The sequence below is a fragment of the Papio anubis genome, chromosome 4 (assembly GCF_008728515.1).
Source record: "Papio anubis isolate 15944 chromosome 4, Panubis1.0, whole genome shotgun sequence".
Classification (NCBI taxonomy): Eukaryota; Metazoa; Chordata; class Mammalia; order Primates; family Cercopithecidae; genus Papio; species Papio anubis.
Window position 1 is genome coordinate 104,892,728 of NC_044979.1, and position 16,175 is coordinate 104,908,902.

General features: G+C 34.9%; 1 protein-coding gene across 1 annotated transcript in view; it reads left to right on the forward strand.

Annotated features, from left to right (window-relative positions):
- Nucleotides 1-243: 243 nt before the first annotated feature.
- The window catches only part of NPSR1 (neuropeptide S receptor 1), a 63,852-nt gene continuing 47,920 nt past the window's right edge, over nt 244-16,175 (forward strand). Inside the window, exon 1 of the mRNA XM_031665864.1 lies at nt 244-285. Within this exon, the coding sequence (XP_031521724.1) occupies nt 244-285 (42 nt within the window). The remainder of the gene's footprint in view (nt 286-16,175) is intronic.

Below are 16,175 nucleotides of genomic sequence, written 5' to 3' on the forward strand. Positions count from 1 at the left end.
TTACTTTTCCTCAGTGGCCATCTGATAAATCAGGAAGGAGAAAAAAAAGTGAACCTCTCCAGGATTTCATTTTTATTGTGGCTTAGCTGAAAATTTGAAAAACAAACAAACAAACAACAACAACAACAACAACAAAAAAAACAAAAAACCCTGCATGTAAGCACTTGTATGTTTTTGTTAGATTCTTTCACAGGACTAGTCAACATCTTGACAGATATTATCTGGCGATTCACTGGAGACTTCATGGCACCTGACCTGGTTTGCCGAGTGGTCCGCTATTTGCAGGTATGTAACACCTTCCAAATGTGATGAGACAAACTGATACCAGAGTTAGCTCTTAGATTTATTATAAGGAAAATAATATAAAACCCTGCATTTCTATGCATCAAACTGCCTGCTTTATCCTAGGTGGAAGGGCAATGAAAATTTGAAAGATTTTTAATATATTTCCTTTGCTAAAAATAGTATCTACATAAAGAAAACACAAACGAGCAATGATAAGGATGTAAAGCATTCATATTTCAAATGTTAACTAAAAATGTCTAGGTCAATATTAAGGATTTTGGCATATTGTGGATAACTTCCAAAAAAGTTTGTTAACTATATTTACCTTTTACTTCTCAAATGAACTCAACACTGGCTACTGTTCTTTTTTGTAAAACAAAGGGAATTTGTTAGAAAATAACTATTACTTATTGAATTACTGCCTAAATTATACTTTTTAAAGTATCTATTGGCATTTGAATTTCTTCCTCTCAAATTTCCTGTTTTCCTTTTGGAATGATTTTATAACTGAAAGACTTTTTAAAAATTTTTCCTAAGATCTATTTTTAGATTAAAGATATCCATGCTTGGAATGTCAATCTGCTTCATTGTAAGCCACATTTATGTATCATATGTATATTTGATTTAAAATATTACATATATACATATTTACATACATCCATACTCATATTGTTAACATGTGTTAGATGTTTATAATATAGATTTAGACACTTCAACTAAGTATGGAAATAATGGATTATTTCATAACTGGTATTAGGTTTGATGTGTTGTTTCTGAGTTCTGAAAATTATTTTTTATTAATATATTTTTATTCTGATGCTAGTACTTCAGGTCTAAATTATCATAGCTTTATGTATATATAATGCATTTCTAGAAAGCTTTATCCTGCTAGATTCCATTTGTTAGTAGAGTCTTTTAGGATCCTTGTATCTGTATTCATAAGTAAAATTATAATTCTTTTCATTGGTTTTATTATTTTCAGGTCTTGGTAATGAAGTTATTCCATATTCAGAAAATGAATATGGAATAGTTAAGAGTTACACTCTTCTTTTGTGCTCTGAATATAACCTTGAAAATTTGGTATGTCTGAAAGAGCCTTTACCATTATGTACGGCTAGTACTTTCTCAGGGGAAATTTTTAAAAACACATTTCAATTTCTTTCTGAGGATATTTGCTTCCTTGTAAATAAATGCTTTCAAATACTTATATTAGTAATCAATTGCTGAGACACAAATTATGACAAAACTTAGTGGCTTAAAACAATAAATGTTTATTATCTCACAGTTTCTATTAGTCAAGAATTCAGGAACAGTTTGGCTAGGCAGATCTGGATAAAGGCTTATCAAAAGGTTCAGTCAGATGCTTTGTGGTACTGTAGTCATCAGAACGCTTGGCTGGGACTGGACAAGATGGATCACTCACATAGGTGGTAAATTAGTGCTGGTTTCAGTGGAATACTCAGTTCTCCACACGAGCCTCTCTATAGGTATGTTTTAGTGTCCTCACAACATAGTAGCTGGTTTTTCCAAGAATAACCTATTCAAGTGACCAAAGTGGAAGTGGCAATGTATTTTATGAACTAGTCTCAAAGGTCATACACCATCACTTTCATATGATTATTTTGGTTGTACAAATCAACTCAGATTCAGTATGCGGAAAGAAGAACCACAAAACTAGGAAGCAAGGATTATTTTCGACATGTTGGAGGTTGGCAACCACACTATCTTCATATTTTTCCAAAGCATTTGATAGTCTATGGTTTCTCCTAATTGTTAACTTTAAAATGTCTTCTTGATTTAGAAATATTCATGTCAGTAACATTTTTTCTAACTGTATCTACAATATAAGTGTTAAGATAATACTATATAAAAAATGTATCTTTTGACATAGGGAAAATGATAGAGAAAGAAATTCTGATAATTCTCTCTTCTATAAAGAAAGCAAGAAAATTGGCAAAAATTATCAGAATCAAATTTGTAGGACTCTGGAAATTAACCAAAGACTTGCAATTACCCAGGGAGCATTTATTCAGGAAAATGGCTGAATCTCAGTGAGAAAAAAATGAGCTCTGTGGTGCTTTGGCTTGCATTATTCTCATCCCCCAGTATCCAACTCTGTAATAGCCTGAAAAAGTAATAGCACCCATTCATAGTGAAAACAAATTGTCTGGCAGCCACTGTAGAAAGCAAAACTGGGATAGAGCCCTTTCAAATTCCCAAGAAACTGCCATTATTTGACATGTCTGGCAGTTCTCTAGAAGACTCCACTTGCAAGGCTGTCTTTATTTTACTTAAATCAGAACTCACCCACTGTGAAAAACCTTTTTCCTCTGGGCATTTGTCAAAACAGTTACAGGCAATTGATTAACTTTGCTTATGACTAAGGTATTGGATAATGGTCAAGGAAAACACTAGACTAACCAAAGCTTTAAAACATAAGCTGAGTAACGAGCTATCCATAGGGAATTTGAAAATCTCTGACATATTCCCAAAAATCTAGAAGACCAGGTATATGCTCAGGACTGTGCTCATCCTAAGGAAGAAATAGAGAAGGCACTGAGCTGTCACCTGTGAATGACCTTGAGGCTTTGTGCAAGCAGGAAGTGAGGGCAAAGACAGAATTGTCAGTTGCCTGGCTAAGTGTCAAAATCATGCTCCAACATTCACCCAGACCTCCTCTGCAACGAATGGGGGAATTAATAGTTTCTGAAAATCTATTTTTAGGTTAAGAAAATTTTTAGTTAAGAAAATCTCTTTTTAGGAGCTATCACCAAGATCATGGAGTAGGAGATACTCACCTTTAACCCTCCAAAGCATTCAAGTATAAACAGCTATTCACAAACTAAAATATCCCAGAGAGGACTCAAGGGCCCATTAAAGAATTTGCAACAACATCATGAAGCAAAAAATGGAGAATAACCACATAGAAAGAATTGCTGCTGTGATTGGCATACCTAAGAGGCCATGATTTGGCTAGGAACAAAGAATAAAGGTGGAAGCTATCAGCATTAGACACAGAAAGGACCAACATTGTCTCTAGTGGCCTGCTCCGCAGGAGACACTAGGATCTTTTTCCACTGAGTAACCAACAGTCATTCCTGCAAGAGAACCCCAGAAGGGGAGATGTGGCTATACCTCCCTTCTATACCCCAAGAAGGAGTTGCTGTTGAGCTACTTTGGGAATGGGGTCACCATCTCTCCCAACCATGTATAAGCTTCAGCCCTGGAGCCATGGCCACCCTGGGAATGCCCACACTCCAGACTGACAGTCTGACTACACTGGGCCCACCCATGTGTTTAACACCACAGCCAGCACCATAGTAAGCTAGTTAACACTCCAAGCCCCAATGTTAAACTCTGCCTGCATGTGTCCACGCTTCAGACACTGACTTAACCACCATAGAGAGCTATCCCCACCCAGGCCTCAGAGCCATTATAATTCTGTGCATACCTGTGCTCTCATTCTTGTCTCCTTGACTAATGCATATGTATACTATTACCAACACTACAGCAGGGGCACCTGTGCCCTGGGCAACAGCTCAGCCATAGAGAGCTATGCCTTGCCCCAACTCTGAAGCCACTGAAAGACTGTGTTCTAGCTCCCACACTACTTTGCAGGTGCACCCATGCCTCACATACTATACCATGCAGCAGAAGGGGAATCTGCCCCTTGAGCACCAGTGTCATTACCACTGTAATCCCAGAGCCATAGTCTCTCCATGTGAGTCCATGCATCAGACCTCAGTTCCATGGCTACTCCATCAACGTCACCCATCAGACACTGGTGGTACTGCCACTATGAGAGGCCCTACAAGCCAGACCTAGTACCAAGAGAAATCTTCTCAGTGCCAGCTTCCCCAGTGGGAGGAAAGATCAGAAGAACCTTAGCAGCCATCGCCACTGAAGACCCAATCAATTCTTGCTGCCACTGCCAATATTCACTGCTTTGGCCACTGAGGATCACTGCCAATAGCCACTGCTTTGGCCACTGAGGATCCTTATGATCTTTATCAACTCTGACCTGAGCTGAAAAAGCTACACAGAGACTACAAACCTGCACCATCACTGATGCTACACCACCCAACAAACCCTCCCCCATAGCGTATGGTCTTTCCATAGTGAACTAGCTCACAAAATCTGGAAGGTGATTCTTTTTGGTTTTGTTAATGTTTATTTTTCCCTTATGTTGATATGTGTGCATTTGACTGCTTTACTAAACACACACACACATCAACATAAGGCAAAAATAAACATAAAAAAAGACACAACAACAAAAGAATACAGTAATTTTACAGTAACTGGCCCCAATGAAATAGAGATATATGCAATGCCTGACCAAAAAAATCAAAATAATTGTTTTAGGAAAGCTTAGGGAACTTAAAGTACAGAGAAGCAATTCAATGAAATCAGTAAAACAGTACAACCAAAACAAAGAATTAAAGAGAGAGATTGAAATTATTTTTTTTTATCAAATAGAAATTCTGGAGCTAAAAAACATAATAAATGAAATAATAAATGTACTAGACAGCACCAACAGCAGAAATTATCAAGTAGACAAACTGTGAACTGAAAAACAAGTTACTTGAAAATATACAACTAAAGAAGAAGAAAGAAAAAAGAATGAGAAAAGATGAAGAAAGCATAAGAGATTTATGAGGCAGCATCAAAAGAGAAAATGTGCAATGCATTAGTCCATTCTCATGCTGCTATAAGAACGTATCCAAGACTCGGTAATTTGTAAAGGAAAGAGCTTTAGTTGACTCACAGTTCTACAGGGTTGGGGAGGCCTCAGGAAACTTACAATCATGGTGGAAGGGAAAGCGAACATGTCCTTCTTCACAAGGCGGCAGGAGAGAGAAAATGAGAACTGAGCAAATGGAGAAGCCCCTTATAAAACCATCAGATATCATGAGAACTTACTATCATGAGAATACCATGGAGGAAACCACCTCCATGATTTAATTATCTCCCACTGAATCCCTCCCATGACATGTAGGGATTATGGGAACTAAAATTCAAGATGAGATTTGGGTAGGGACATAGCCAAACTACATCATACAAGTTATAGGAGTTATAGAAGGAGATGAGAGAGGAAAAAAAAAGAGGGATTATTTAAAGAAATAATGGAAGAATAGTTTGCAAATCTGGGGAAAGATATAAATATCCAGGTACAAGAAGTTCAAAAGTTTCCAATCAGATTCAATGAAAATAAGACTATGCCAAGACATATTATAATCAAACTGTCAAAAATCAAAAACATGGAGAAAATCCTGACAACAGCAAGAGAGAAGAAGCAAATCACATATAAGACAGTTATAACAAGGCTAGTAGAAAATTTCTCAGCAGAAACCTTGCACAGAACAGGAGAGAATAGAAGAACATATGTAAGGAAGGAAAAACAAACTGCCAACCAAAAATATTTACCCAACAAAACTGTCTTTTATGAATCAAGTAGAGAGAAAGATTTTTTCAAACAAACAAAAGCTGAAGGAGTTCATCACCACCAAACCTATTTTCCAAAAATTCTACACAGAATTCTTCAAGTGAAAGGAAAAAAAAAAAAAGAAAGCTAAAGGAAAAAAAAAGAGCAAGCTAATTAATGACATGAAAACATATAAAACTATATCACTCACTGTGAAAAGTAAGTACATTTACAATACTCTAATACTGTAATGGTGGTGTGTAAATCAGTGACATCATTAGGATAAAGACTAAAAGACAAAACTATTAAAACTAACAATAGCTACAATATGGGTATACCTCAGAAATATTGTGGATTCAATTCCAGAATGCCTACATAAAGCAAATATCACAATAAAGCTAATCACACAATATTTTTGTTTCCCAGTACATATAAAAGTTATGTTTACATTTTACTGTAGCCTATTAAATGTGCAATAATATGTCTAAAAAGTATATATGTTAATTTAAAAATACTTAGTTTCTAAAATAAAAAGTTAACAATCATCTGAGCCTTCATCAAATATTGGCCTTTTTACTGCTGGAAGGTCTTGCTTTGATGTTGATGACTGCTGACTCTTCAGAGTCGTGGTTGCCAAAGGTTGAGGTGGCTGTGGCAATTTCTTAAAATCAGATAACAATGAAGTTTGTTGCATCAATTGACTTTTCCTTACACACAAAAAATTATCTGTAGCATGCAATACTGTTATATAGCATTTTACCCAGAGTAGAACTTCTTTTAAAACTGGAGTCAGTTCTCTCAAACCTTGCCACTGTTTTTATCAAATATATTTATGTACTAGTTTAAATTATTTGTTATCACTTCAGCAATGTTCATAGCATTATCACCAAGAGTAGATTCCATCTCAAGAAATCACTTTCTTTGCTCATTCATAATAAGCAACTGCTCATCCATTCAAGTTTTATTAAGAGAATGAAGCAATTCAGTCACATCTACACACTCCACTTCTAATTCTATTTCTCTTGCTATTTCCACCACATTTGCAGTACCTTTCTCCAGTGAAATCTTGAACCCATCAAAGTCATTCATGAGAGTTGGAATCAACCTTCTAAACTCCTGTAAATGTTGATGCATTCACCTTCTCCCATAAATCATGAATGTTCTTAATAACATCTAAGTAGTGAGTCCTTCTAGAAGGTTTTCAATTTCCTTTGTCCTGATCCAGCAGAGGAATTGCTATCTATGGTAGCTACAGCCTTACAAAATGCATTTCCTAAATTCTTAAATAATAAGACTGGAAAGTCAAAATTACTCCTTGATCTACGGGATGCAAAATGGATGTTGTGTTAGCAGAAATGAAGACAAGTTTAAATTTTTTTGTTCGTCTTCATCCAAGCTCTTGGGTAGCAATGTGCATTGTCAATGAGCAGTGATATTTGGAAAGGAATCTTTTTATCTGAGCAGTAGATATCAACATGGAGCTTAAAATATTCAGTAAACCATGCTGTGAACAAATGTGCTGCCCTTTAGGCTTTGTTGTTTAGTTTATAGAGCACAGGCACAGTAGATTAGTCTAATTGTTAAGGGCCCTAGGATCTTTGGAATGATCAATGAGCATTGGCTTCAACTCAAAGTCACCAGCTGCATTAGCCACTAAAAAGAATATCATCATGTCCTTTGAAGCTTTGAAGCCAGGCATTGACTTCTCCTCTCTAGCTATAGAAGCCCTAGATGGCATCTTCTTCTAGTATTTGACTGTTTGTTTCCACTGAAAAACTATCATTTAGTGTAGCCACCTTCATCAGTTATCTAACCTCGATATTCTGGATAACTTAATGCAACTTCTATATTATCACTTGGTGCTTTACCTTGCATGTTTATGTTACAGAGACAACTTCTATCCTTAAACCTCATGAAACAAACTATGCTAGCTTCAAACTTTTCTGCTGCAGCTTTCACATCTCTCTCAGCCTTCATAGAGGTGAAGGGAGTCTAAGATCTTGCTCTGGATTAGGCTTTGGCTTAATGTTGCAACTAGTTTGATCATATATTCAGACCACTAAACTGTCTCCATACCAGCAGTAAGTTTGTTTCATTTTCTTATAATTTGTGTGTTCACTGAAGTAGTCATTTTACTTTTCTTCAAGAAATTTTCCTTTACATTCACAACTTGGCAAACCAGCCAAAAACCAAGCTTTTGGCCTATCTTGGTTTCTGACATGCTTTTTCTCACTGAGCTAAGTCATTTCTAGCTTTTGATTTAAAGTGAGAGATGTGTGACTTTTCCTATCACTTGAATACCTAAAGACAATTTCAGGGCTATTTACTGGCCTAATTTCAATATTACTGGGTCTCAGAGAATAGGAATGTCTGAGGAGAGGGAGACAGATGGAGGAACAGCCAGTTGGTGGAGCTGTCAGTATGCACGCAACATTTATCAGTTAAGTTTGTCACCTTATACAGATGCGGTTTACAGCACCACAAAACAATTACAATAGTATCATCAAACATCACTGATCACAGAGAGCCTTAATGGATCTAATAAAATAATAATAATAATAATAATGAAAAAGTTTGAAATAACCAAAATATGACACAGACATGAAGTAAATACATACTGTTTAAAAAATGACAGACTTGCTCAACACAGGGTTGCCACAGACCTTCAATTTGTAAAAAATGCACTATCTGTGAAGAAAAATAAAGTAAATCACGACAAAATGAGGCTTATTTGCAGTGTGTTAAGGGATATACTATATAAAAAATTTTAATTGTGACATAAAAAACTAAAAGGGGGGTGGTAGAGTAAAAGTGTAGAGTTTTTGTATGTAATCAAAGTTAAGTTATTATCATTTTTAAATCACTGGTTATAAGTATAAGACGTTCCTTTGTAAGTCTCAAGGTAACCACAAAGCAAAACCTGCAGTAGATACACAAAAATTAAAAAGTAAGGGATCAAAGCATACCACTAGAGAAAAGCATCAATCACAGAAGAAGACAGAAAAAATAGAAGAAAGGGAAAAAATACACAAAGCAGAAAGAGTGGAAGACAGAAAAAAAAATACATGATAGCCAGAATACAATTATCAAAATGGCAATTTAGGGCACATATAATTGAAAGTAAACAGATGGAAAAGGATATTTCATGCAAGTGGAAACCAAAATAGTGAGGGATTGCTACACTTACATCACATAGAATAGACTTTAAGTAAAAAATTGTAAAATGGGGCAAATAAGGTCATTGTATAACAGTAAAGGGATTATTTCATCAGGAAGAAATAACAATTGTAAATATATATGAACCCTACATTGGATCACCTAAATATACAAAGCAAATATTATTAGACCTGAAGAGAGAAATAGACAGCAATAAAATCATAGGTCTTCAAAATCCCACTTTTAATAATAGACAGATTATCTAGACAGATAATCAGTAAAGAACCATTGGACTTAAACTACACTTCAGACCAAATGGACCTAATAGACACATATGGAACATTTCACCCAGTGGCAGCAGAATATATAATCTTTTGAAGCACCAAAGGAACATTCTGCAGGATAATCATAGAGTAAACCACAAAACAATCACAACAAAATTAAGATTGAAATATATAAATTATTTTTTTCAAAAACAGTGATATGAAACTAGTAATCAATAATAGAAGGAATTTCAAAAATGTTACAAACATATGAAAATTAAACAACATACTCCTACACAATCAATGGGTCAAATAAGAAATTAAAAGCAAAATTTTTAAATATCTTAAGATAAACGAAAATGAAAACACATTCTAATGAAGCTTATGGGATGCAACAAAAGCAGATCTAAGAGGGGAGTTTATAACAATAAATACCTACATCAAACAAAAGATTTAAAATAAATAACCTAATGTTACAACTTAAGTAACTAGAAGAAGAATGAAGTAAGTCCTTTAGTAAAAGCGTAGAAATAATAACAATTAGAGAAGAAAGAAAACAAATGGAGACTAGAAAAACAAAGAGAAGATCAATGAAGAGTTAGTTTCAAACCTTTAGCTAGAATAACTAGGAAGAAGAAGAAAACTCAAAATTAGAAATGAAAGCGGAGACATTACAACTGATACCACAGAAAGAAAAAGCATCATAAGAGGCGATATGAAAAATTAAATGTCGGCCAGACCTAGTGGCTCATGCCTGTAATGTCAGCACTTTGGGAGGCCGAGGCAGGCAGATCACCTGAGGTCAGGAGTTCGACACCAGCCTGACCAACATGGAGAAACCTCGTCTCTACTAAAGATACAAAAATTAGCTGGGTGTGGTGGCTGGCACCTGTAATCCCAACTACTCGGGAGGCTGAGGCAGGAGAATCACTTGAACCCAGGAGGCGGAGTTTGCAGTGAGAAAAAAAAAAAAAATAGAAAACCTAGAAGAAATGGGTAAGTTCCTAGACACACAAAAACTACCAAGACTTTGAGTATTGAAGGAATAGAAAATATGAACAAACCAACACTAAGGAGGTTTAATCAGTAATAAAATATTTCCATTCCAAGAAAAGACCGGGATCAGATGGCTTCACTGCAAAATTCTACCAAACACTTAGAGAAGAACTAATAGCAATCTTTCTCAAAGTCTTCCCCCAAAAAAGTGAAAACAAGTGTTTACTTCCATACTCATTTTACAAGGTCAGCATTACTCTGCTAACAAAGTCAGACAAGATACTATGAGAAAATTACAGGGCAATAACCCTGATGAACATAGGTTTAAAAATCCTCAACAAAATACTAACGAACATATTTCAATAGCACATTTAAAGTATTATTCACCATAATTAAGTGTAATTTATTGCTGGAATGCAACAATAGTTTAACATACACAAATTAATAAATGTGACATACTACATTAACAAAATGAAGGATAAAAGGCATATGATCATCTCAATAGATGCAGAAAAAGATCATGTCAAAATTCAACATCTTTTTGTGGTAAAAATGCTCAACAAATTAGGTACAGAAGAGAAGTACTTCAACAAATAAAGACCATGTATGACAAGTCCACTGCTAACATCACAGTCAACAGGGATAAACTAAAAGTTTTTCTTCTAATATCAGGAACAAGATAAGAATGCTCACTATCGCAACTTCTATCCAGCATAGTACTGGAAGTTCTAGCCAGAGAAGTAAGGTAAGAAAAAAAAAAGAAAAGAAAAAGAAAGGCATTCACATCAGAAAGGACAAACTTAAACTTTCTATTTGAAGATGACCTGATCTTACATACATATATATAATATTATATATATACACACATACACAAAACACTAAACACCACCAAAAAACCATGAAAACTAACAAATGAATTTACTATAATTGCAGGATACAAAATCAACAAGCAAAGTCAGTAATGTTGCTATACACTAACAATGAACTATCCAAAATATTAGAATCTATTTACAGTAACTCCAAAAAGAATAAAATACCTAGAAATGAAGTTAACTAAGGAGGTGATAGACTTATACATAAAAAACTAAAATACATTGATGAAAGAAATTAAACAAGACAAAAATTGGAAAAGCATCCTGTTTTCATAAATATACAGACTTAATACTTTTAAAGTGTCTATAAATCAAAGCTATCTACAGATTCAATGCATTCCCTATCAAAATCCCAACAACATGTTTGACAGAAATTGAAAAAAATTCAAAAATTCAAATTAAATCACAAAAGTCCCAGAATTGTCAATGTTAATTTGAGAAAGAACAAAGCTCAAGGCATCACACTTCCTGCTTACAAAATATATTGTGAAGCTACAGTAAACGAAACAGTGTTGTACTGGCATGAAGACAGACATACAGACGGATGACACAGAATAAAGAAGCCAGAAATAAATCCATATATGTATGGTCCACTGATCTTCAACAGTGGTGCCAAAAACAATGGAGAAAGATGGTCTCCTCAACAAGGTGTTGGAAAACTGGACATCTACAAGAAAAGAGTGAAATTTAACCCTTAACTTATATAATACAGAAAAAAATAAACTCAAAACGGATTAAAGACTTACATGTAAGACCTTAAACCATAAAATTTCTAGATAAAAACAGGGGAAACGTTCTTTGACATTTCTCTTGGCAGTGATTTTTTTGGATGAGACACCAAAAGCTCAAGAAACAAAACCACAAATAGACAAATGGGACAATATTAAACTAAATAACTCTGGTGCAATAAGGAAAACAATGAATCAAATGAAAAGGTGACCTATGGAATGGGAGTAAATACTTACAAGCCATACATATGATAAAGAGTTAATATCCAAAATATGTTAGAAACATCTAGAACTCAATTTAAAAAACAGTACCAGGCGGCCGGGCGAGGTGACTCACGCCTGTAAATCCCAGCAGTTTGGGAGGCCGAGGTGGGCAGATCACGAGGTGAGGAGATCGAGACCATGGTAAAACCCTGTCTCTACTAAAAATACAAAAAATTAGCTGGGCACGGTGGTGGGCGCCTGTAGTCCCAGCTACTCAGGAGGCTAAGGCAAGAGAATGGCATGAACCCGGGAGGTGAAGCTTGCAGTAAGCCGAGACCATGCCACTGCACTCCAACCTGGGTGACAGAACGAGACTCCATCTCAAAAAAAAAAAAAAAAAAAAGTACCAGGCATTGTGGCTCACACATGTAATCCTAGTACTTTGGGAGGTTGAGGCTGGTGAATGGCTTGAGCCCAGGTGTTCAAGACCAGCCAGGGAAACATCGAAAAACCCTATCTCTAAAAAAAAAAAAAAATACATATGTATGTGTGTGTGTGTATATATACATATGTATCTGTGTGTGTACATGTGTGTGTGTATATATATATATATTAGCCAGGCATGGTGGGTGTGTGTCTGTAGTCCCAGTTACTCAGGATGCTGAGGTGGTAGGATTGCTTGAACCCGGGGCTTGTCAAGGCTACAGTGAGCCATGACGGCACCATTGTACTCCAGCTTGGGCAACAGAGAGAGATCCTGTCTCAAAACAAACAAAAAAACAAAAACATAGGTTGTGTGCAGTGGCTCATGCTTTTAATACCAGCACCTTGGGAAGTCAAAGCGGGAGGATCACTTGAGACCAGGTGTTTGAGACCAGCTTGGGAAACATAGCAAGACCCTGTCTCTACAAAAAGTAAAAATAAAAATAAATAACTAGGCATATTGGCATAGGCTAGTAGTTCTAGCTACATGGGAGGCTCAAGTGAGAGGATTGCTTGAGACCAGGAGTTCAAGACCAGCCTGGGCAACATAGCAAGACCCTATCTAGGTAAAAAAAGCACAGGCAACAAAAGTAAAAATATACAAATGGGATTGCAGGAAACTACAGATCTTCTGCACAGCAAAAGAACTATCAACCGAGTAAAGATATAGTTTACAGAATGGGAGAATATACTGGCAAACTAAGCATCTGATGAAGAGTTAATATCCAGAATATATGAGAAACTCCAACAACTCAATAGCAAAAAGTAAAAAATAAACCCAATCCAAAAAAATGGGCAAATGACCTGAATAGACATTTCTCAAAAAATATATATACCAAAGAAGACATACAAATGGGCAACATGTATATGAAAATATGCTTAACATCCCTAGTCATCAGGGAAATACAAAACAAAACCACAGTAAGATGCCACCTCACTCTAGTTAGAATGTCTACTGCAGAAAGACAAATGATAACAAGTGTTGGCAAGGATGTGGAGAAAGGAAACCCTTACATATTGTTGATGGGAATGTAAATTAGAAAGTCACTATAAAAACAGCATGGAAGTTCCTGGGAAAATTAAAAATTGAACTACCATATGATCCAGCAATCCCACTAATGGGTATAAACCCAAAAGTAATGAAATCAGTATGTCAAAGAGACATCTGCTGTCCTGTGTTTTTTGCAGCACTATTCATAACAGCCAAGATATGGCAACAACCTGTGTCTATCAATGGATGAATGAATTTAAAAATTGTGGTATATACATAATATGCAATACTATTCATTCATAAAAAAAGAAAGGAAATGTTTCATCTGTGACAACATAGATGAACCTGGAAAACATTGTGTTAAGTCAAATAAGCTAAGCACAGAAAGAACACTACTGCATGATTTCACTTATATGCGGAATCTTAAAAAGTTGATCTCATAGAAGCTGAGAGTAGAATGGTGGTTACCAGAAGCTGGTGAGGGTAAGTGAAAGAGGGTGTGGGAGAACACTGGTCAATGAGTACAATGTTAAAGTTAAATAGAGGAATAAGTTCTAGTGTTTTATTGCACATCAGGGTGAATATAAATAACAATAGTGTATTATATATTTCGAAATAACTAGAAGAGAGTATTTTAAATGTTCTCACCACAAAGAAATGATAAATGTTCAAGATGATGGATATTCTAATTACCCTGATTTGAGCATTACATAATATACACATGTATCAAAACATCATATTGTACCACATAAATATGTACAATTATTATGGCTCAATTAAAAATAAAATAAGATTTTAGAAAGGTTAAGAAAGGAGTATTATGAACAATCTTATGCTCACAGATTTTATAACCTAGTTAAGATGGACCAATTGCTTGAAAGATACAGTCTACTATAACTCATACAGAGAGAAATAGGCAACCTAAATACTGTTAATTGTATTAAAGGAATTAATTATTGAATAAACTTCCAAAACAGAAAGCATCAAACCCAGATGGGTTCACTGGAGTATTCTACCAAACATTTAGGAAAAAAAAAACTACACAAAGTCTCTACAATTGTAGAGAATATAGAAGCAGAGGCAATATTTTCTAATTCATTGTATAAGGTCAGCATTATACTAATACCAAAACCAGACAAAAATATTGCAAGAAAAAAACACTTATCAATATATCTGATGAATATAGATATAAAATTTCTCAACAAATATTAGCAAGTTAATCCAACAATTTATAAAAATAATTATACATTTGAGATAAGCCTGGGCAACATAGCAAGACCCTGTAACTACAATAAATACAAAAATTAGCCAAGCATGGTGGTGCAGACCTGTACTCATAGTTACTTGGGAGGTTGAGGCAGAAGGATTATTTGAGCCCAGGGGTTAGAGGCTACAGTGAGCTATGATTGTGCCACTGCACTCCAGCCTGGGTGACAGAGTGAGACCCTATCTCTTAAAAAAAGAAAAAAGAATTATACACCACAAACAAGTAAGGCTTATCCCAAAAAAGTAAGACTGGTTCAACACTGGATATCAGTTAATGTAACCCATTATATCAATAGGCTAAAGAAGAAAAGTCACAAGATTATATCAACAGATTTTTAAAAAGTGTTTAACAAAATACAACACCTATTCATGATTTTAAAAATAAATTCAGTAAACTAGGAATAGAAAGTAACTTCCTCAACTTGAAAAATAACATCTACAAAAGAGCCTTCATCTGACATCATATTTAATAGTGAGAAACTATGAGCTTTCTTCCTAAGATCACGAACAAAACAAGGATTTCCCTCTCACATTCCTTTTCAACATTGTACAGTAAGTCCTGGCTAGTGCAATGAGACAATAAAGGAAATAAAAGATATACTAATTGGAGGAGAGAAATAAAATGTTGCAGATAACATGATTGTCTATGTAGAAAATCCAAAATAGTTGACCAAAAAAACTCTCCCAGAACTAATAGGCAATTAAAGCAAGATTACAGAATATGTTAATATACAAAAGTTCATTGCCTTCCTATATAACAGCAATAAACAAGTATAATTTGATATTAAAAAACAATATTACTGCATTAGCACCACCAAAATGAAACAATTAAGCATAAATTTAATAAAATATGTACAAGATCTATACAAGGAAAACTACAAAACTTGAATGAAAGTAATTGAAGAAAAACTAAATAAAGAGTTATTCCATGTATACATAGGAAGATTCAATATTGTCAACGTGTCAGATCTTCTCAACTTACTCTATAGATTCAACACAGTCCCAGTCAGTAACCCAGCAAGTTATTTTGTGGATATCAACAAACTGATTCTAAACTTTACATGAAAGACAAAAGATGCAGAATGGTCAGCATAATATTGAAGGTGAAGAGCAAATTTGAAGGACTGATACTTCCCAAAGTCAATATTTACTATAAAGCTACAGTAATTAAGACAGTGTGTTATTAGTGAGAGAACAAACAGGTCAATGAAACAGAATAGCAAGCCCAGAAATAGACGGGCATAAATATAGTCAAATGATATTTACAAAAAAGCAAAATACAACGGAGAAAAGGTCATAATTTTAACAAATGGTGCTGAAAGAAGAAGATATCCACACACATAATAATAAATCTAAACACAGATCTTATATCTATGACAAAAATGAACACAAAAGAAAACCTACATGACCTTGAGTATGGTGATGACATTTTAGATACAACATCAAAGGCATGATCCATGAAAAAAAGAACTGATAAGCTGTAATTTATTAAAATTAAAATTAAAAATT